General features: G+C 48.0%; 2 protein-coding genes and 1 long non-coding RNA gene across 7 annotated transcripts in view; 1 reads left to right on the forward strand and 2 right to left on the reverse strand.

Annotated features, from left to right (window-relative positions):
• Positions 1–9,454, reverse strand: part of LOC138764056 (uncharacterized) — a 32,300-nt gene extending 22,846 nt beyond the window's left edge. The window contains exons 1-2 of the long non-coding RNA XR_011357970.1: positions 9,283–9,454; positions 8,266–8,599 (exon numbers count right to left, since the gene is read on the reverse strand). This is a non-coding gene — a long non-coding RNA (uncharacterized lncRNA). The remainder of the gene's footprint in view (positions 1–8,265; positions 8,600–9,282) is intronic.
• The window catches only part of uox (urate oxidase), a 38,220-nt gene extending 26,781 nt beyond the window's left edge, over positions 1–11,439 (forward strand). For both annotated transcript variants that reach the window (XM_069939339.1, XM_069939338.1), the window contains exons 7-8: positions 7,141–7,224; positions 11,236–11,439. In XM_069939339.1, coding sequence (XP_069795440.1) covers positions 7,141–7,224; positions 11,236–11,310 — 159 coding nt within the window. In that variant the 3' untranslated portion in view covers positions 11,311–11,439. The remainder of the gene's footprint in view (positions 1–7,140; positions 7,225–11,235) is intronic.
• Positions 11,440–15,041: 3,602 nt separating this feature from the next.
• The window catches only part of samd13 (sterile alpha motif domain containing 13), an 87,945-nt gene continuing 81,312 nt past the window's right edge, over positions 15,042–21,674 (reverse strand). For 2 of the 4 annotated variants that reach the window (XM_069939340.1, XM_069939344.1), the window contains exon 8: positions 15,042–21,280. In XM_069939340.1, the coding sequence (XP_069795441.1) occupies positions 21,131–21,280 (150 nt within the window). In that variant the 3' untranslated portion in view covers positions 15,042–21,130. The remainder of the gene's footprint in view (positions 21,281–21,674) is intronic. The other 2 variants (XM_069939343.1, XM_069939341.1) reach the window with 2 other exon arrangements.

Below are 21,674 nucleotides of genomic sequence, written 5' to 3' on the forward strand. Positions count from 1 at the left end.
TATTTATGATCACGGTCAACAAAAGTTAGGCTGATCTCACTCACCCTTTTTTACGCAGCCACCAGGTTTTATAAACATTATATTGAAAACTCCAGATACGCACGCTGCCCCGCTCCCCACACTACAACGTCTGAAAGCATTGCGCATGCTCCAACCTCAAATGCCCCGTGCTTGCTCCTGGAACCGCGCGTGTGCATAACAAAAAGTTTTTTTTTAAAAATCGAACTCGAGGTGCCTCCGTCAACCACACAGAGACCAAACGGGATGCCGATCTAACAAGGTAAGTAAATTCTTTACACATTTTTGGCCCATTTGGCCCCTACAAGGACTTTTCAACTTTTATTTTAGTTTATCCATTCTAACAAGGAACAACTTAGTCCTTACATCCTGCGCCAATTATACTGACCAATGTATAGTCATTGAACATTACAGCACAGTACAGGCTTTTCGGCCCATGATGTTGTGCCGACCAAGGAAAACCTACTTAACAACCAACCCTTCCCTACCTCACACCCATAAATCTCTATTTGTATCCATGTGCTTGTCTCTTCAATGCCGCCAATGTTTCAGCCTCCACCACCACCCCGACATAGAATTCCAGGCACCCACAACTCTTTGCAAAAATCTTACCCATGACATCTCGCCTGAACTTCTCTCCCCTCACCTTGTACAGATGTCCTCTAGTGTTTGCTACTCATGCCCCGGGAAAGAGGTGCTGGCTTTTTGCCTATCATTATCTTTTAGACTTCTATTAAGTCAACTTTCATGAATCTTCGCTCCAAAGAGAAGAGTCCCAGATCTGTTGACACATTCTCCAATCCAGACAGCATCCTAGTAGATCTCCTCTGCACCCTCCCCACAGTTTTCATGGACAAGAACCAGAACACAACATTCCAAGTGTGGTCTCACCAGTTTTATAGAGCAGTAACATGACCTCTTGACTCTTGAACTCAATCCCCCAATATCCCATAGGCCTTCTTAATTACCCTATCAACTTGTGCAGTCATCTTGAGAGATCTATGGATTTGGACCCAAGGCCCCTTTATTCTAACACACTGTTCAGTATCCAACCATTAACCCTGTACTCAGACTTCAAGTTTGATTTTGCAAAATGCATAACCTCACACATATCCAGATTGAACTCCATCTGCCACTTTTCCGCCCAACTCTGCATCCTGTCTATATCCTGTTATAATCGGCGACAGCCTTCCCACATTCCACAACACCTCTAAACTTCACGTCATACAGTACAAAAGCAGCCCCTTGAGACCACCTTTCCCATGCAGACATCACTAGCTCCATTTGCCTGTTTCTGGCCCATATCCCTCATCAGTAGTTGAGCTGGATGGTAGGACCCAGCAGAGGAGCACTCCGTCTCTACTCGTTGTCCTCCCCAGGTCTGCACTGGCACCTCCATTTTTCGCCCAGAATGAGATGCAGCACCGTAAAGGCCCTTCAGCCCACATTCTGTGAACACCAGCATCCATTTATACTCATCCTGCACAAAACCCATTTATCTTTATTCTCCCACACACCCACCACTCCTCCCCACCCCACCCCCCCCCCCCAGATTCCACCCCTCACCCACACACTCCAGACAACTGACAGCAGCCGATTAACCTACCAGCCTGCATGCTTTTTTTCAGGACGTGGGAGGAAGCCGGAGCCCTCAGGGTAAACCCACATGGTCACAAGGTGAACATGCAAACTCCTGCAAAGGCTCTTCGGCCCATGATCTCACTGCTGGACATGATGTCCAACTTGAAACAAAACTCGTGATACTTATCCCTCAATGTGATCTCACATCTCTGCAGTCTGCACCCAGACCCTTCTCTGCTTCGGAGGGGCTGGGCGCAGAACCACTTTGTTGTGCATCTTCTGTCCACTGCAATAGACTGGACCTGGCATTGGCCACTCATTTCAACTCCCCATCCCATTCCCTTGCCGATAAGTCTGCCCGTGGTCTCATGACTGAGACCACCGACAAATGGAGGAACACCTCATTTTCCGACTGGATGGCATTAACATCAACCTCCCAAGTTTCTCTTAGTCCACCCTCATCCCCATCCCCTATCCCTCTCTCTCCTTCCCCCCAGTTCTGCATTCACAGAGCCATCTCCTACTCCAATCAATTCTCCTGTCCGTCTAATTATCATCCTTTGGGCCATTGCCCTGTGTTCCTTCCCCTGCCATTTCTTTCCTTCTCCCCAGTTATTTTATTTGGGGACCTTCCCGCTTTTTGCTTTCACCTTGCAGAAGGCTCGGGCCTGAAATGTCAGTTTCATACATCCTTTCCTCCTCTGAACGCTGCGTGAACTGCTGGGTTCCTCCAGTAATTTTGTGTCTTTGTTCACCTCGCTCTATTCCCTGTGCATCACTGAGCCTGTCTAAAGCCTTCTGTACATTACCAATGTATCTGCTGCTATCTTATCCACGAGGCACTGACTTAAGAAGGTAGCTGACATCATAAAGGACCTGAATTACCCTGGTCACAACCTCTTCACATTACTCCTTTTAGGCAGAAGGTACAGAAGTCTGAAGACCAGCATCTCTTGGTTGAAGTATAATTCTTATCCAACATCTATCAGGCTCTTGAACTGCTCTGACCCTAAACTACTCCGGGACCACCAAGCAGCACCACTGAAACACCAGTTTTTATTTTCCACCAACGGCAGATGTGAACATATATCCACTTCTCCTTTTATAATTATCTCCTGTACTGGCAATTTAACGTTCACTACGGTTGTGGGTGTAACCTTCCTCCCTGTGTGGCTGTCGCAAGTAAAGATTTTGGGTGCACCTGTATATTGCACTTACGTGTACTACAATAAACTCACAGATCCTGCCCCACACCTCTCCCTTAAACATCCCTCTCCCCCCCCCCCCCCACCCCACTCCCCTTCACTTTAAATGCATGTCTTCTCGTACTTGACATCTAATTCTTTGGTCTCAGTAGCTTCATGGGGACAGGAGTGAATGTAGAACACCACAGCACAGTACAGGCTCCTTGGCCCTCAATGTTGTGCCAAACCATGTATTCCTTAAAAAAAACTAACCCTCCCTCTACATTTAAACTCTATTTTTTTTAATCCATGTGTCTGTCTAAGAGCCTCTTAAGTGCCCCTAATGTTTCAGAATTCATCACCACCCCTGGCAAGGCATTCCAGCCACCCACAACTCTGTGTTAAAAAAAACTTACCTGTGATGTCTCCCCTAAATGTCTCTCTCTCCCATGTCCTCTGGTGTTTGGGTCTGTCCGATCCCCATCGACACAGGGACAAAACTGACTCTGCATCCCAATTACTCCCAAAGCTGAGCATTACGGTTCCATGGAGAGAGCAGCTGCAAGATATAGTAGGCCATTCAGCCCATTGAGTCCAGCCTGCTATTCCACCATGACAGATCCATTTTCCCACTCGTCTCCACATCCCTGCCTTCTCCCCATAATCTTTGATACCAAATATTCAGATACCTATCAAACTCTGCCTAAAATACACCCAATGACCTTGCCTCCGCAGCCACCCATGGTAGCAAATTCCAGAAGTTCATCACTCCCTGGAGTCGGCCATTCGGCCCATCAAACCTGTTCCCCCATTCAATGAGATCATGGTTGATCTGATGATAGGCTCATCTCCACATCTCTGAATTCCCCTTCTCCAAATAAATCTATCCAACCTGGTCTTAAATACATTTACTGAGGACGCCTCCACCACTTCATTGGGCAGCGAATTCCACGGATCCACCACACTCTGGGAAAGACAGTTACTCCTCATCTCCATCCTAAATCTACTCTCCTGGATCTTGAGGCTTTGTCCCCTAGTTCTGGTCTCCCCCACCAATGGAAACAACTTGCCTACCATCTATCCCAGGGTTGAGAAGGTTCAGAAAAATGGGAAATTACGTTCAAATGCTTCAGACTGCAAGGATTTTGGACCCATTTGACAGACTCAGCAAAGCGTTTGTGTGTGAGGCTATAAGACAAGAGAGTTAGGAGATGATGGAGGTTGCCTCAACCCCCCCTCCTCCATGCAGGAGGCATTTCCCTCCTTTTCTCTGAGGCTTGTATTCCTGGAGTGATGGAGAGCCACGCTGGTGCAGCATTTAGTTCCTCTGCTCCAGCCACCCGGGTTGGATCCTCATCTCCAGTGCTGTCTGTGTGGTGTTGGCACATGTCAACCTGGAGGGCACTGGGCTACAGCAACAGCCCACATTTGGTAGGGTTCATTGTCCCCTGTGATTGAGAGATTGGGTTATCTGGTGTGTATTCATTGGAATTTAGAAGAATGAAAGGGAATCTTATAAACATGGACAGGTATATGGATGAGAAGAAGATGGAGGGTTATGGGCATTGTGCAGGGAGGTGGGACTAGAGAGGGGTGTTTGGTTCGGTGTGGACTAGAAAGGCCTAATGGCCTGTTTCCGTGCTGTAAGTTGTTATGTTATGTTATATAAAATTATGAAAGATGGAGGTAAGTTATTCCCATTGGTGGGGAAACTAGAACCAGGGGACAGAGCCTCAAGATTCAGGGGAGTAGATTTAGGTCGGAGATGAGGAGAAACTGCTTGTCCCAGAGGGGGGCGAATCTAAGGAATTCACTGCCCATTCAAGCAGTGGAGGCAACTGCTATGCCTGTTCTTTCAAGAACGACGACTTTACTTTCCTTGAGCTGCTCCAGCCAAACTTCCAATGAAAAACCTCTGGTTTCTGCCCAACTGTTGGGAAATGTAGTTCTCATTCACACACATAACAACACATCTTTCCCCCTTTTTTTTTAAAAAAAACCAAAAACACAATACAATGTCTACAGGACAGAAGTATCCACATTCCGTGGTCAGTCTCCTTCCACCAGTTGCTTCTTCTGATCACTTTGGGCATTGCGAAGTTATTCAAGTTCATTCAGGCCATCCACAGGAGTTAGCTCAGAGACCCTTGAAGAAGTTCCTGTTGATCAGCAAGTTCACGAACAGTCACCAGTAGCTGTTGATTTCACTACTGCAGTTCCTCAACGCCACGATAGGGTCACCAGATGCTGAGAAATCGCTTCAGAAGAACTGCTAACATCAGCAGAACCAACTTCATCTTCCCATAAAATATGATCTCCTTGCATTCCATCTAAAGCCCCCTATTCTGCCCCTCTATTCACTTGCATCTGATTTTCCTGGTTGAGTAATGAAGGAAGCTTATTTGCCTCATCAGTGTACTTATGTAAAAGGCGAATTTCCTCCATGGCATCTTCTAATTTTGTTGAGGGATTTGCCACAGAGTTTAGCACACGCTCATATTCTTCACGCTGGCGCTTCAGAAAGCGGAGCCTTCATCTCCACTTCTATCACAATTTCACTCCCTTATTTTCCTGTTTTGATCTTGGGGCTTCAACATGTCCGTTAGACCACTCTGTGACCTTCATCTTCTTGGCCACAGCTGCTGCAGTGGGCGATGGTGCTGCCAGTTCCTCTTCTGGCGACGTGGCGGCTCCTTTAAGCTTTGTAGTTAAAAGAGGGTGGTTTGCATTTTCCAATCATGAAGAGACTCTTCAAGTTGCTCTCTTCAGAGTTCGATATATTTTTATCCTCGAATGCAGCCGCTCTTTCTTTTAGATGCAGCTGAAGTCACTTATTAGAATAGTGTCCAAATGCCTCAAACGTTCTTCTCTGTTGACACGCCACTCTTTGGCCTTTGCCAACTCGCTGGGCGAATTCAGATTCTACTTCCGGTAAAGTTTCTGCTCACTTCGTTGTCAGGCACAGTTTCTGTTCAGCAAGTTCCACAGGTTCCTGCAAGCTCGGCGCCATGGGGGGGGGGGGGGGGGGGGGTGGCGGCATTCGTGGGCCATGTCCCTCCCCAACAAATAAGTAATTGTGTCCACCCCAACATTAACATCATGTGGTTCTGTCTCCACACGCTATAAGCACGTGCATCTGTTACATCGGAGGGAGGGGAAGTGTGACGATGGGGCACAAGAGAAGGTTCATGGCAGCTATGGCACCTGCTCCCTCTTCACCGGTTTTCAAACGTCAGATCCCCCCGCCCTCCCCGATTAGACGTTGTAATGCTGACTCAACATTCACCTATTTTTCTCTTCAGGCTGGCGTAAGAAGGCATCCAGTTTGTCATCCGTCATGTAATGAGGTTGATTCTCTCTGTACAGGAAGGTATCATTTCTCCAGTATAGTTATCCCTCCTTCTATGAGTGTTGTGTGCTCATCTTTGGTCTGTGAAGCCATTATGAAAACTCTTTTCACCAGGTCGAGCTCTTCACCTGCTCTCAGACCTAATATTGGTTGTTCTCGCTACAATCAGTAGCTGTGACTCTAGAAGTTGGAAGATCCCCTTTTTCTGGAATGTTCTCTCCAGTGTAGCCTGCCACTTTTAATTTCACTGGATAAATCTTGCTCTTTATGGTGAGGATCTTGTAAGCGTCCACAGATAACAGATTCACCTGGGCTCCGGTGTTGAGCTTAAATGGAATTACTGCCTCATTCACAGTCACTGGAACAATCCATTCCATTTTGCCGTCTGTAGTGAATCCACAAAGAATCCCTCCATCTCTTCGTCCACTGTGTATACATTTCTCTTGGTATCCCCTGCTTTGCTGCACTTTGCAAAGTGACTTCTTCCCGCATTTATTGCAGATCTTTCCATTGGCAGGACACGTCTTTGGAACATGTCTACCTCTGCACCTGCTGCATTTGCTGTTTCAGCTTACCTCTTTGCTTTGCTGTTGCTTTGGGAAACTCCTGGTGCCCTGCTTCTGTTTTCTTAGCATGCACTGTTGTGTCTATCCTGGGCCTGCTCCTTAACTGTTCTGTGAATCTTGCACAGCTCCTTAGCTTGTGCTCGTGTGGTCTCTGCTGCCCTACACATATTCACAGCCTTTTTCCAGAGTCAAATCTTTATCACGCAACTGTCTTTATCCAAGTCCATCATCTGGGATTCTGCAGAAACCATTCTGCTTCTAATGAGGGAATTTTTCCAATCTCCCAAGAAAAGCAAAGACTGGTTAAATGGAGTTTAACAAAGTCGAGGCATTGTAGGAAGCTATAGAGCCAGGAAAAGCAGAACTCTCAGAAGGTCCTCCAAACACAGATTGCCAGCAGTAACACTATTTGACTCTGCCTGTGATTTCTTTTTATATATAGATGGAAGAGATCGAGATAATTATGCCAAATAAACATTACTTCATGATCGATATGACAAAGTTTGGGATTCCAAACAATAATGAGGTAGGTTCCACATGAGTGGAGGACAAGGGCAGAGAGCTGGGTTCTTGAGGTGCCAGCAATGAGTTTAAATTTTAAAGAAATTATTAGACACACAGCACAGTAACAGGGCCTTCTGGTCCATGAACCCGTGCCACCCAATTACACCTGATTAACCTACAATTCCGGTACGTTTTGAACGGTGGGAGGAAGCCAGAGACCCCACCCCAGTGGAAACCCACGCAGACACGGGGAGAATGCACAAACTCCTTTCAGAGAGGGCTGGATTTGAACCTTGTTTGCTGGTACTGTAACATGCCTAACGTACTGCCCACACTCTGTTACTTGATACAGAGTCTGCACAGGCTCCTTGACGCAAGGCCCTGAGCTGCATTCAACATGCTTGATGCAAGACAACCTCATAATAGCATGGTATGCTGTGAAATAAAATAACATTATTAAACATAGTGCGTCATGCCACAGCAGTATAAACTTCGCAAGAAAAATAACGTCACAAGGTAATGTATGTTGGAAAAGAGCTCACTTGACTTCAGGTGGCTTTCGTTGAGACCAGCAATTGCTAGAAACTGCTTGGACTGCACGTCCAGCGTAGCGGTTAGCAGAACGCTATTACAGTGCCAGTGACCTGGGTTCAAATCCAGCTCTGTCTGAAAGGAGTTTGTACGTTCTCTTTCTTTTTAAAATATCTTTATTGAATTTAATAAAATACATTCATACACACACATATAGATCCAATGCATTTGCTAGAGTATGAGAAAAGACAGAAAAAAGGAACATTTTAAATGATTATTCATAATATAAATTGTGGGCATCCTTTCAGATCAAACCCGCTATATCAGAAACGTTGAAAAAGAAAATAAGAGAGACCCCCCCCCAATAATCAAACCCCTCCCACGAACTGGCATCCATAGGAAGTGACGGACAACACTCGGAGACCAGGGACATCCAAACACCCCGATTCATTAAACAATGGTAGCAATCCATGAACCAGCCCCACATCTTCACGGGTCTGATTTTTTTTCTAAACTGGGGGAAGGCTATTACCTCCTGCAGCTGTAGAGTCTGAGTAGGTGGAGCGCTGTCTTTCCATTTCGTCAGAATCGCCTGTCTCGTTGTCAATGAGGTCAAAGCTGAAATTCACTTCTGAGATGAAGTCGGTCGTATTTCCGCTTCTCAAGAAAAAACCAAACAGAGCAATGAGGGGGCGTAGCTCTCTCCGCATCTCCGTGAGTGGTCCCTCCCACCCTCCAAAAACCTACGGGGGTTTGTCGGCTTATTTGGGCGCACGGGCTCGTGGGCTGGAAGAAGGGTCCGTTACTGCATTAAATACAAACTAAAAACAGATGACATCAGAAATGCTCAGCAGGTCGACCAGCATCTGTGGAGAGAGAATTGTTTTATCTGCTGTCAGATGAAAAACTGCATCTTGGTAAACGTGAATATTTATCACCTCGCTGCCTTTTGTATTTAATCTTTTTAAATTTAGTTTACTGCGCCCTATGGAAGTTGTTTTATTTTGCCAAGTCCCAGTCCAGCTACAGCAAGTAAGAATCTTGATGTGTGACAATCTTGTTATCATTAGCGAGATGTTACACTGGCAAGTTGATATGTAATGGTAGTACAAAGATAAAACCGCTGATTTAGTATGACAGTTTAGTTAAAACAGTGCAGGGGCGCAATGAGGTGGGGTTTCGGAGATGGAGAGATCATTTTTTACTCCTAAGAGGTTGGTTTTCGAGTCTGATAACAGCAGAAACTGTGTCCCTCAATCTGGAGGTGTTTTCAAACGTGCATCTTCTGCGCAGGGGAGGTGTGGTGGGGGGGGTGGGTGAGAGTGGGGATGGAGAGGGGGTTGAGAGTGGGGTTAAGATGGCAGTGGCCGGGATCTCAGGACGGCCTCATAGAAACACAATGCTGGAGAAACACAGCAGGTCAAACAGCACTTTATAAACAAAGATAATGTTCATAACTAACATTTCGGGATTGACCCCTTCATCAAATACCCTTTTTACACAGAGGATTCTAGCTGGGTATAATTCACCTTTCAAAGGCTTCACCTACCTGTATAAATGCGATGAAGGGGGATGGAAGGGGTCATTTCCGACCCGGCTTTTATCCGCCAAGCAAGGTATTGTCAGAGGCGCATCTAAAAAGGGAAGTCATGTTGCCGGGTCCAAACGGAAAAGGAAGATGACGTCATGATGACGTCTTATGTGTGTGATGTAAATATTAGATCCATTTGAGAAATAAACCACAGAAATTCAAGAGAAGTTGATTGATCTTTAAAGTGTCAGACATTGTCTAATAGGGGAAGAGACCTGCTGACTGCAAAATAAAAAGGAGAATTGGTCCTCGATTTGAAAGCTTGTTACAAATCCATTGGAACGAACACACGGGAATGAATCACTGGCCAAGAAAGTCCTCCACAGTTCCCAGGCACAGAAAATGCAAAAACCCAATCCCCTCTCCCTCCAACTCTTCCCCCCACTCCCCAGTTCTCCCTCTCTCTTCCACCCCCACCCACCAGCTCTCCCTTTCACCCAAACCCCACCACCGGCTCTTCCTTCCACCCAATACCCCCACCACTGGCTCTCCCTTCCACCCAATTCCCCCCCCCCCCACCAGCTCTCCCTTCCACCCAATAATGCCCCCCCCCACATCTTTCCCTTTTACCCAAACCTCACCGGCTCCCACTTCCAATCCTCTAGTTTTCCCTTCCATTTCCAACCCAACCCACCTTCAATCCCACCCATCTCCCTGCCCTGGCTTGCTTCCATCCCAACTTCCCACCACTATTCCCTTCACCCAGCTCCCTCCTCTATCCCTGCCCCATCACCACCCCCCCACAACCCCCCCCCAAATCTCCATCCCCAGACTTCCCAGACTCACTTTGACTGAGCAGATGTGGTGTTGAACCCAAGGCAGTAAAGGTTCAGGTGGTCGCAGACTGACAGGGTCTCGGTATCGACCCGATGGGAAGCTGAATGCGACATTTTGCAACAGAGGGGGCAGGAGAATACAGAACTGGGGGCAGGAGAATACAGAACTGGGGGCAGGAGAATACAGAACTGGGGGCAGGAGGGGGCAGGACTCGGGGCAAATAGGTTGAGCATTTGTGATGTTACTCATCGCCCAGCAATAAACTGCGGTGTTTATTATGACTTGTACACCTCTTTGGTGCTGGTTATAAATAAAGGCTCTTCTGTGGAGCCTGGGTAACAGTTCTCACCTTAATTACAAATGCTTGGACCACATGCTGAACAGTGAGGTTGGTGAAGATGGACCATTCACTGGACAACTTGACACTCCCCTAAATCTGACCAACTGGTCACTCCACCATACTTGGAGGAGTGCCATGTTGAGCAAGGGGGCAGAGGTGGAACAGTGACATTCGAAACTTTGGGATGCAGGGTCGGGTGTCAGTTTAGCCTGTGTGGCCTCTGTCTCAACCTGACCTTGGTAACAAAGTCCCTGATGTAGAGCAATTTATGAGAAGCAGCGTTGACAGAGAAAGATTCAGTTTTATTTTGAGAGGAGACGATCCTGGAAATATATTTATATCTGAACTTTAAATAAAACATGAACTGAATTACGGTGCTTCTGGGAAACTGGGCCTTAACGCATTGTCCAAATTCATTATAATTAAATGTATCTATATGTATCTTATGAATTTGAGTTATAATAATGGAATAGTCCAAAAAATATCACTGTTTACATCACACTGGACGCCGACGTTGCTGTGCTATACATCCCGCCTCCCCCCCCCCCCCCGCCCCCCTTTTGCTCCTGGAACCTGCCTTGCTGTGTAAAAGAACTCACCGACCCGGCATTTCTTCAGTTGTGTGTGAACAAGGCAGGCAGCCACAGGGCGTGCCTATGGCAATAACTGCAGGTTTATAGTGTAAGAAAGGTTAAAGGGCTCAGGACGGTCACCGCAGAGCATCGATGCGATTGGCCCCAGCGACGTAGAGGAATCCAGTTCAGTCACTGATGTGCGTTGTTGACCTGTTTTAGGTTCTGCTGCCAGTGGACAATCCATCGGGTGACATTACGGGAACCGTCCGGAGGAAGGTTGCCTCCAAGCTGTAGTGACTCCAGGAGACGCACCTCGCCACAGCAAGAGCACAGTGACCGACTCAAGTGAAAATGATCAAATCCCACGTGGTACAAATGGGAAATGTGAATCAAAATTTAAAGCTCGATTAATATAAAACTAAAGTGTCGTCCTTGGCTATTTGTAACTGAATGTCGATTAATGAGGGAGTGATGTGCAAACTGAAACCGGTGCATGTAGATGCCATGGTGTGCATGGCATGGTTACTGCCACGAACTGGGTTCGAATCTGGTGCTGTCTGCAAGGAGTTTGTACGTTCTCCCCATGTCTGCGTGGGTTTTCCCTGGGGACTCCGGTTATCTCCCACTGTTCGAAATATACCGAGGGTTGTAGGTTAGTTGGTTGTTAGTTGGCATGGACTAATGGGCAGAAAAGGCCTGTTACCGCACTGTACATTGACAATGAATCCAAATGAGAAGTTGAAAGATTTCATGGTGTCCAACGGAGGACCATGGTGTGGAGGAGGGGGTGACAGGGTGGGGGTGGGGAGGGAGAGATAGGGAGTGAGGTGGGGATGGCAGACAGGGGAAGGGGAGCTGGGGAGGAGTTGGGTTTGGGGTGGGACAGTCGAGGTAGGGGTGGGGATGGTGAGGGAGGGACGGGGGTTGGGGTGAGGGAGACGGGGTGGGGAGATAGGAGAAGGGAAGATGGGGGAGGAAGTAAGAGAGAGACCGGGCATGGATTCGGGTGGAACAGTCGAGGTAGAGGTGAGAGTGGGGGAGATGGGGGAGGGAGTAAGGGAGATGGAGTGGGAGAGGCAGGGATGGACAGTCGAAGTAGGGGTGGGGGTATGAACAATAGTGTGCAGAATGGAAATACAGAACATTCAATGAAGGGTGCCCGAGTTCGAGGATCACAGCACAGAAACAGGTCCTTTGGCCCATCAAGTCCATTCACAATAATCCTACCCTACTTTCCCCACTTTCAACTCCGCACAGATCCTGTCGCTCAGCAACACCCGAGGTAATTAACAGTGGGCAATTTGTTCAAATTTGAAACAAGAGAATAATGTGGTACACGGGGACTTCATACAAAAATCAAGGGCAGTAAAGAAGCCACTGTACATTGAATTGGTGAGGGCCTCTCTGAATGGTATGAAGATCTCTGCATTTACGTGAGGTGTGGGGGTCTCTGCATTTACGCGGGGAGTGGACGGTCTCCGCATTTATGCGGGGAGTGGACGGTCTCCGCATTTACGCGGGGGAGCTGGAGCCACATTGGAGAAGGTTGATTAGGCAGGTGGTGGAAGTAGATGGGGCAGGTTGAGCCTGTATTACGTGAAGTTTAGAAGACTGGCAGGTGATGGCATTGAAGCAGATGAGGTGCTGAGAGGTCACAAGGGACTGTCCATTATGCTGGATCCTGCCCTGATTGGTACCCCCACCATCCACATCTGCCTCCTCAAGATAACAGCCCAGACAGTAAAGACCCGACCCACCACAGACACACTCTTTTCTGCCACCTCACACCAGGCAGTGCCAACATGAGTGTGAAAATGCAAAGTTCTGGATGCAAATCCAGCAACTTTACTCCTGTTTTCAGATTCTTAAATGGAAATCTCTTTGGTTTAATATGATGCCCCTGTATCACTCAACGGAACTGTCCCCTATTCCTGATAACCCACCCCGCACTCGGCGACCCACCGTGACACTCCACCCCGTGCTGTGACCCACCGTAACACCCCACCCTGTGCTCTGTGACCCACTGTAACACCGTGCCCTGTGACTCCCTGTAACACTCCGCCCCGCGCCGTGACTCCCTGTAACACTCCGCCCAGCACCGTGACTCCCTGTAACACTCCGCCCAATGCCCTGTGACTCCCTGTAACACTCCGCCCCGCGCCGTGACTCCCTGTAACACTCTGCCCCGCGCCCTGTGATTCCCTGTAACACTCTGCCCCGCGCCCTGTGACTCCCTGTAATACCCTGCCCCGCGCCCTGTGACTCCCTATAACGCCCCGCCCCGCGCCCGGCAACCCACTGTAACACTCAACCCCGCACTCTGTGACCCACTGTGACACCCCACCCTGCGACTCACTCTAACACCCCACCCCGCGCTGTGGTCCACTGTAACACCGCATCCTGCACCCTGTGACCCACAGTAACACCATACCATCCACTCTGTAACCCGCTGTAACATCCCACCCTGCACTGTGTCTCTCTGTTACACTCCACCCTGCACTCTGTGACTTGCTGCAATACCGCACCCTGCACATTTAGCCAACGAGGAAGTAATTTTATACTCACCAAGTACAAACAAATGGTAACGGTTAGCTAGTTATGCAGATTGAGGAGTTCCCGTTAACCAGACAAACCTGAGCCAATAATATTCAGTGGGGACACTGGGCGTGTACGATCTATCTTCACCTCCTGTGACTTCATCGGTTCTGTACTGAAGGAGCTGGAACACTTTGTGCTTCTGGACAATCAGTTCAACGCTAAAGCTCACTCCATGGTGGCAAGAGGTGGGGAGGGTGATACGAGTATTCTCTGTTGAAGTGTCATTGATGGGTGGGGAATCTCTTCCAAATGCAGCCTCTCGAAGAACATGTTCAAGTGGGGCCACTTTCACACATTGTCGGGAGAGATCAGTTCCCATGGTCCACGTGGGATCCTCCCTCTGAGAGACCTTTTGGTACGTTTGGCTTTATAAATCAAAACATTGAGTAAAGGAGTTGGGGTGTTACGGTGAAGTTGTGTGAGACATCAATGAGAACAAATTTGGAGTATTGCGTGCAGCTTTGGTCACCTAACTGCAGGAAAGGTATCAATAAGATAGAAAGAGTGCAGAGATTTACTAGGATGTTGCCCGGACTTCAGTGATTTTCAGGGAAAGGTTAAACAGGTTAGGATTTTATTCCCTGTAATGTTGGAGAATAAAGGGAGATTTGTTAAAGGTGTACAAAGTTATGACAGTATACATAGATATACTTGTTCCACTGTGGTTTGGTGAGACAAGAACAAGAGGATGTGGATTAAGGGTGAAATGTTAAAAGGGAACACGAGGGGAAATTTCTTTACACAGAGAGGGGTGGGAATGTGGAACAAGCTGCCAGCTGAAGTGATCAATGCTGGCTCAATTTTGACATTTAAGGAAAATTTGGACAGATACGGAGAGGTATGGAGGGATATGGCCTGGCTACAGGTCAGAGGGATTAGGCAGTGCAATGGGCCGAAGGGCCTGTTGCCGTGCTGTTGTTCTTTCTGGCAGACTGATAGAACACATGAAAGTGCAACATAAAATCTAAAATTAAACCTCTTCTTTGAAGGCTGAGGAAGCAGCAGATTGTGATCGAGGTGGACAGATTTTGGATTTTAAAAAAAGGTGAAAGGTGACCAGGGTTAGAGGGGACTGTGGTGACATCAAATCAGACATGACTGCGTGGAGTGGTGGAACGGGTTTGAATGGCACGGTTCGCGCAATGCTACTACAGCGCCAGCGACCTGGGTCCAAATCCGGCGCCTTCTGTACGTCCGTTCTCCCTGTGTCTGCGTGGGATTCCTCCCAGCCTCCAAAAAGTACGGGGTCAGTCGGTTCAGGGGCAGGAAGGCCCTTCTACAGTGCTGTCTTATTAAAACTGGAAATGTGAAGGGGAGCCAATGGTACAAGTCAACCTCAATGGGTCTCCTTCCCAGGAGAAAGGAACTCGGTGCAACACCTCTCCACTCTGCATGAACCCATCTCCAAAAAGAAAATGCAGCACAAATACTTCAACAGCATCTTATTATTTAAAAAAAACACAATCAATATAACATTTCATCTCTTAAGCAACAAGTATAAATACTTTCAATGTACATCTGTGGTTTGAGATGACTGGTTACAGTATGTCAATAAAGTCTGCAATATACACAAAGAGATCATAACTTAACATTCCTCGGACACACAAAGGACGCGCTGGGAGAGGCCGTCAGTGGTGTTACTACTTGGCAGGTTCTGCGTTTCTCGCGGGAACTGCTACCAACTCTTCCAAAGAGCACAGCAAGAGACCATGACACCAGCAAAAGGGGTGGGGGGAGAGGTGGGTGCAAGAGATGGAGGATCATGTTTCCGGCTCAAATGAAAAGCGTACGTCCAAAAACATTGACTGACAGATTGTGCGGCGAACAGGCCTCGAAGTACAAGCAAGACAAGGAAGGGATGGGTTTCACCAAATTTCATTCGTGTAATCAATGGCAAAGACTGGTTTCACTCTCCTTACTGCAAATACGATCAGTGTCAACGTGGGATCATTTTGAATGGCCAAGACTTGGGATGGTCTTATTGGCCAAAATTTGGGATGGTCTGCTCATTGTCTCAAACTTAGGATGGCCTGTTGACTGGCTCAAGCTTGAGATGGTCTAATTGGACCAAAATTTAGGGATTAAAGATTCAAGATATTTTTAATTCTCCTGCAATACCACAGAAAATGTAATATTACACATAAATTTCCTTTAGTTTAGTCATCATTAATGTTGCCTGGAGTCCCAAAGAGCAGGGTTTCCCAAATTTTTTCTTTCCACTCACATCCCACTTTAAGTATTCCCTATGGCAGAGGTGCTCTGTGATTAGTAAGGGATTGCTTAAGGTGGGATGTGGGTGGAAAGAAAAAGTTTGAAAACCACTGTTTTAATCGTCCCTCACTGACTCGTTATGTGCACGGTTTCAGAACTCCAAAGGAAATGGGCCAATTACAATTCTTCTCAAGCAAAATAGTTCAGTAACCTTGGGTCTAGAGCAGTGATTCTCAACCTTCCCTTCCCACTCACATCCCATCTTAAGCAATCCATTACTAATCACAGAGCACCGTTGGCATAGGGATTACTTAAAGTGGGATGTGAGTGGAAAGGAAATGTTTGGGAAACCCTGCCTTAGAGTAAGAGAGAGAGAAGCAAAAGAGTCCCTTCAGAGCCACTGAGTGTCTGTGGATTCACCTCCCGTGCTCCCGCAGTCTCAGATTGCTGTTCAATCCGTCAGCAACCTGAGATCCCGATCCAAACCTCTGACACGATCAGGAAATCTTCGGCACCCGAGGCCCTTTGGGGTGGTTTTACGGATTGGCCCAATGTATGTTGAGCTGTCTACTGATCTCTCCTAGCCACACATCGTCTCAGTGCTGGACAGACTGACAGGGTCGGGTCACACCCTCAGCTGCCTTCCTGTTGGATGTAGTATGTGTGGTGATATACCCTGTCTACACTTTAATGCCCAGCACTAATCCAAATCGGGCAGATCTGGGAGGGGAGGGGAGACACGGACATCTCGTGCTCGTCCGTGGGCTCGTACTGCCCAGTCTCGCACTCAATGGCACCGCGCAGATTTACACGACTTGCAGAATGGGGCCTGTGCTTATATCGAAGATCCACCGGGTCCATATTCACCAGCCCAGAGAACAACGGGTGTGGGCTCCAGGGGAGCAGGGCATCGGACCAGGACAACACCTCCCAACAGGAAGGGGAGCTTGGGACGGGACCCCACAGGGCAGGAGACCTCGGCAGCGGACCAGTGAGGGGCTGGGAGACAGATGGACTCACACCAAGCCCGTGGGCTACTGGAGACCGGCTCGTGAAAATCAAGGATCGGGATCCGTGAGGAAGCAGAGGACGAGCGGAGGGGTTAGGGGTCGTGAACGGCTTCGGACTCTGATGCCTTCCCGATCGCTTCGAGGGTTGGGAATGAGGAGGAAGACTTGGACGCCCGGAGTCACCACTGGATCGGCTAAGAGGTCGTGCAGCTATGGGGAGGAGGACACTCGACGTACCTGAGGAAACTCTCCTTTGCCACTCTCTCTCTTTCTCTCATCTTGACAGTGGGGCTGGACTAGTGGAACATCACAGGGCAAATAGAGGGGAACAAATGTCAGTGTTTTGTGTCCTGGGCAGCAAAGGAATCTTGAAAGAGGAGGGAAAGGAAGAGGAGAAATGTAAGCCATAGAATGAGATTGCAAAAGTGATACCTTAATCATGCCTTGAGGGGCTGATACCCAATACATTGGTTCTGTATTTTTATCTTTCCTATATAAAGAACACTGTGTGACCTGCTGAGTTTTTCCAGCTTTGTGTTTTTACATCAACCACAGCGTCTGCAGATGGTCACGTTTCAATCTTAGCAAAAGTGATATTTAGTTTTCTCTCCAACCTTCCAGCCCCCATCACGATGTTCTCCCTCGACCTAACTCTTCCTCTCAGCTCTTGGTTCCTCCCCAAAGTCCTTCCACCTTCAGGTGCATCATATCGCTTTTTACCTTAGCCTTGAGAAAGGGGTGCTGGCTGAGCATTTCTTTTTCCGTGGATGCTGCCCGACCTGCTGACTTCCTCCCCTGATTCTTTGTTTGCAGAGGTCTGTCACCTTGCTCACTGTGGCAGAACCTTGGCATCTTGCTATCCAATCTTCCTCCAGGAATGAAGAGGAGCTGGAACAATCTGGTCGGACGCTGTCTATTATCGCCGGCAGCAGTAAGGACGCAGTTCCCGTCCAGCAGAGTGTGTCAGATGCAGGCAAGATGCTTCCCGTCAGGTGTGGTGGAGAATACACCACAAGTCATCAAGTCTTGGAGCTGACACCTTCCAAAATCATCAATCCAACCATATATAACCATATATAACATATATTACAGCACAGAAACAGGCCAGTTCAGCCCTTCTAGTCCATGCTGAACACCTTCTCCCATTGACCCGCACCCGGCTCATAACCCTCCACAGCTCTCTCGTCCATATACCTGTCCAATTTTTCCTCAATATCGAACCCTCATCTACCGCTTTGGCTGGAAGTTCATCACACACTCCCACCACCGCTGAGTGAAGAAATTCTCCCTTATGTTGCCCCTAAACCTTTCCCCCTTTAATCTCAATCCATGTCCTCTTGTTTGAATCTCCCCAGCTCTCAATGGAAAAACCCTCTCCACGTTGAACTCTATCTGTCCCCTTCATAATTTTAAATACCTCTATCAAATCACCCCTCAACCTTCTATATTCCAGGGAATAAGGTCCCAGCCTGCTCAACCTTTCCCTGTAACTCAAACCCTGAAACCCCGGCAACATTCTCGTAAACCTCCTTTGTATTCTCTCCAATCTGCTTATATCCTTCGTATCATTCGGCAACCAAAACTGCACAAATATTCCAAATATTGCCTCACCAATGCCTTACACAACTTCGACATGACATGCCAACTCCTGTACTCAATATTCTGATTTATTAAGGCCAACATACCAAACGTTTTCTTCACCATCCTATTGACGTGACTCAAGGCTCCAAATGGTGGAAATTCTTTTGTTCCTACTTCTGCAAGATAAATAAACCCAAGACCCCAATATCCGGCACCTATGGGGATTAGTGGATGCTGGGGAAGCAAATTTGCCGGTTACTTGAGAATACGTGTTGAGTGATTGGGAAACTAACCGCTCGGCTGCACCAATTTTAAACTTTCATGTTCTTTTACTGATTTATTTTCCATGTTTGTTTTTTGCCGGTTGCTTGAATTCTGGATAGTTGGGACTTTACTGTATTGTTCATCGGATGTCCTTGGTGGAGTGGAACCAGCTGCCCAGGAGATGTGGTCACAGCAGAAAAGTGTTTGAAAGACGTTTAGACAGGTGCTCGGGGTTTTGAGGGACATGGTCCAAATGGGACCAGCTCAGGTAGACAACCTGGGCTGGCATGGATTAGATGGGACGAAGGGCCCCACTTCTGTGCTGCAGGCAGTCATTTCACCCGCCAATCAATTCTGGTGCCTCAGATGTGCGCAATTCACATCAAAATGCTCTCTTTCTGCTGAAATTATCCTACTATTACCAGAAGTTCCTGTGGTTTCTGTTTGAATAAACTTTGGGATGTGAGACAATGCTCCGAGCTCAAGTCCATTTCATTAACTGGTGCCCGAGTGCCATTATCGAAGTCTCGGAGTGAGGAACAAGACTGGTGTTGACAGTATCAAACAGCTCCAAAAGGAGGCATCTGCAAAATTTAGACATAACCTATCTCAGGTGTGTTGGAACCCAACTATGGATGGTAAAAAAAAATCCTTCACCTCTCTCATGAGCCCGTCAGCCCGATGCCCAACTTTCTCTCGAGCTCATCGTGTGGGTTACAGCTTCTGTTGGGCTTTATCCAGATGGAGGAAAGCAAGCTGCAATGTATCAGGAATACCTGTCAGGAAACACGAACGTCTGCAGACGCTGAGATTGTCGCAAAAACGCTGGAGGAACTCGGCCGGTCTCACAGCGTCCAGAGGAGGTAAAGATATAGAACTGACGTTTCGGGCCTGAACCCTGCTTCGAAGCACGAGCAAAAAGCAGGCAGGTGTTTCAATTAAAGACGAGATTCAGGGAAGAATGGGAGGGGGAAGAGGTCCAGACCCCAAAACAAAAAGGTGTTAATTAGATACGATCAAAGGAGAGGTGAGAATTGATTTTGGCTCTGTGATGGTGGGGGGTGGGGTGAAAGGAGAGAGAGGGAATCAAGATAGAGGGGGAAGGGATTTTAATGGAAACCAGATGTCAATGTTGGAAGGTGCCCAGACGGAAGATGAGGGGTTTCTCCTCCAATTTGCGGGTGGTTTCAGTCTGGAAGGGCATGAAACCATGGACAGAAAGGTGATGGGAAGGGGAATTGAAATGGGTGACCACTAGAAGATCCACGCTATTGTGGTAGAGAGAGCCAAGGTGCTCAATTAAGTGATCTCCCAGTCTGCGCCTGGTCTCTCCGACGTGGAGAAGATGTGGAGATGATGTGGAAGCTCAGGCCTGATTCGTCAGAAATATACATTCTCTTTACCTCCTGTGGATGCTGCAAGTCCTCCAGTATTTCTGTGTGTGTGTTTTTTTTCAAAAACAGGAAAACCTGGGGCCTCAGAACCCGGCATCAAAGAGGTGAGGGTTGGATGCCTTGAGGTCAGGTTCACCGCAGGACATGACAGAAACTGTGTGGTTATAGGGGATGTAGGAGATGGCAGCGACAAATGTGTGAGATGACAAATGGAATCTTGAATCTCGAAACCCATGGCCTCCCTCCCCGTGGAAAGGAGGTCAGTTCGGAGTCCAACAACGTTTCGAAAGGGGCACCTTGTTTCCTTCACGAATCAAGCTTTTAGTGGCCCACCGGGGAGACCGCAGAAACACAAACCTCAGGTGGGGTCTCAATGGGTCGAGCTGCATCAGTGGGAAGTTAAGGAATGGTCTGGAAGCCTTCGTCAAGACTTGACAGAGGGCCCTCCGACCTGAAACATCCACCATTCCTTGGTCCCCACCATAACTGCCTGAACTGGTGAGTCGCTCCAGCATACTGCTTGTTGCTCCACATTTGGATAGAAAAGGACCTCCCAGATGACATAGACAGATTAGCACAAAACAGGGGGTCCTCTCAACAGTCCAGTTCCACCGTTAATCGTACTTGAAAAGACAATTGCTCTCATTTTACAAACATAGCAGTGTCTTTAGAAATAGTTCCTGGGGCAGTTGAGCAACACGTTATTGCTGGAGAAACATCACTGTGGTCATGAGTTTCTGAGACCCAAGATATCACCGACACACTTGGAAAGGAAGTACATTTACTTGGCGGGGTAAGTAGCTGCTCAGAAAATGGAGTGAAGGATCCAGGACACATCGTAACTCGAAGGGGGGGACAGGGGGAGGAGAGGGAGACCGCTGCCTCGAGTTCAAAGAGCAGTCGACCAGGTATCTACAACACGCAATCCACACCATTGAACAGCCAAACATCCAACATGCAACCAGGGAGGGAGGTGGGCGCGGGGGGTAGAGGAGGAAACAGTGGGCACATTTGTCGCCAACGCACCATCTCCTCCGCAGGATTCTCCGGCCTCCTTCAGCACTCCAAGGAGCTCCCCTTTAAGTGGCTCATCTGCAGGGCTTTCACGTGGAACTCATAGATCTTGAGGGCGGGGCCCAGCTTGATTGACAGCCCAGTGAGAACGTCGCTCCTTTTCATGAGAAGCAGGGACTTCCCGTCGATTTCCTGCAGGCGAGACAAATTCCAGGCAGTCAGTGTGCGGCGAATGCTTGCGGGAAATTCGCAACAGATGGGCCTGCATTTCCTCAGCATCTCCAGATTCATGGATTCTGTCGCGCAGCACAGAAACAGGCTATTCGGCCCAACCGATCCATGACAACCCAGATGATCACACTGGCTTCCACTGGACCATAGCCTTCTAAACCAGTGGTTCTCTTTTTTTTGTTTCCACTCCCATACCACCTTATGTAATCCCTGACTAACCTATTCCAAACCTTTCCTATCCAAGTACCCTCTGTGGAAAACATTGCACTTCAGTTCCGTTTAAATATTCCCCTCTTACCGATGACCTCGAGCTGTTGGATCCCCCTCCCTGGGACAAAGAACTTCCAAGAGTACA

The sequence above is a fragment of the Narcine bancroftii genome, chromosome 5, assembly GCF_036971445.1.
Source record: "Narcine bancroftii isolate sNarBan1 chromosome 5, sNarBan1.hap1, whole genome shotgun sequence".
In the NCBI taxonomy this organism is placed as follows: Eukaryota; Metazoa; Chordata; class Chondrichthyes; order Torpediniformes; family Narcinidae; genus Narcine; species Narcine bancroftii.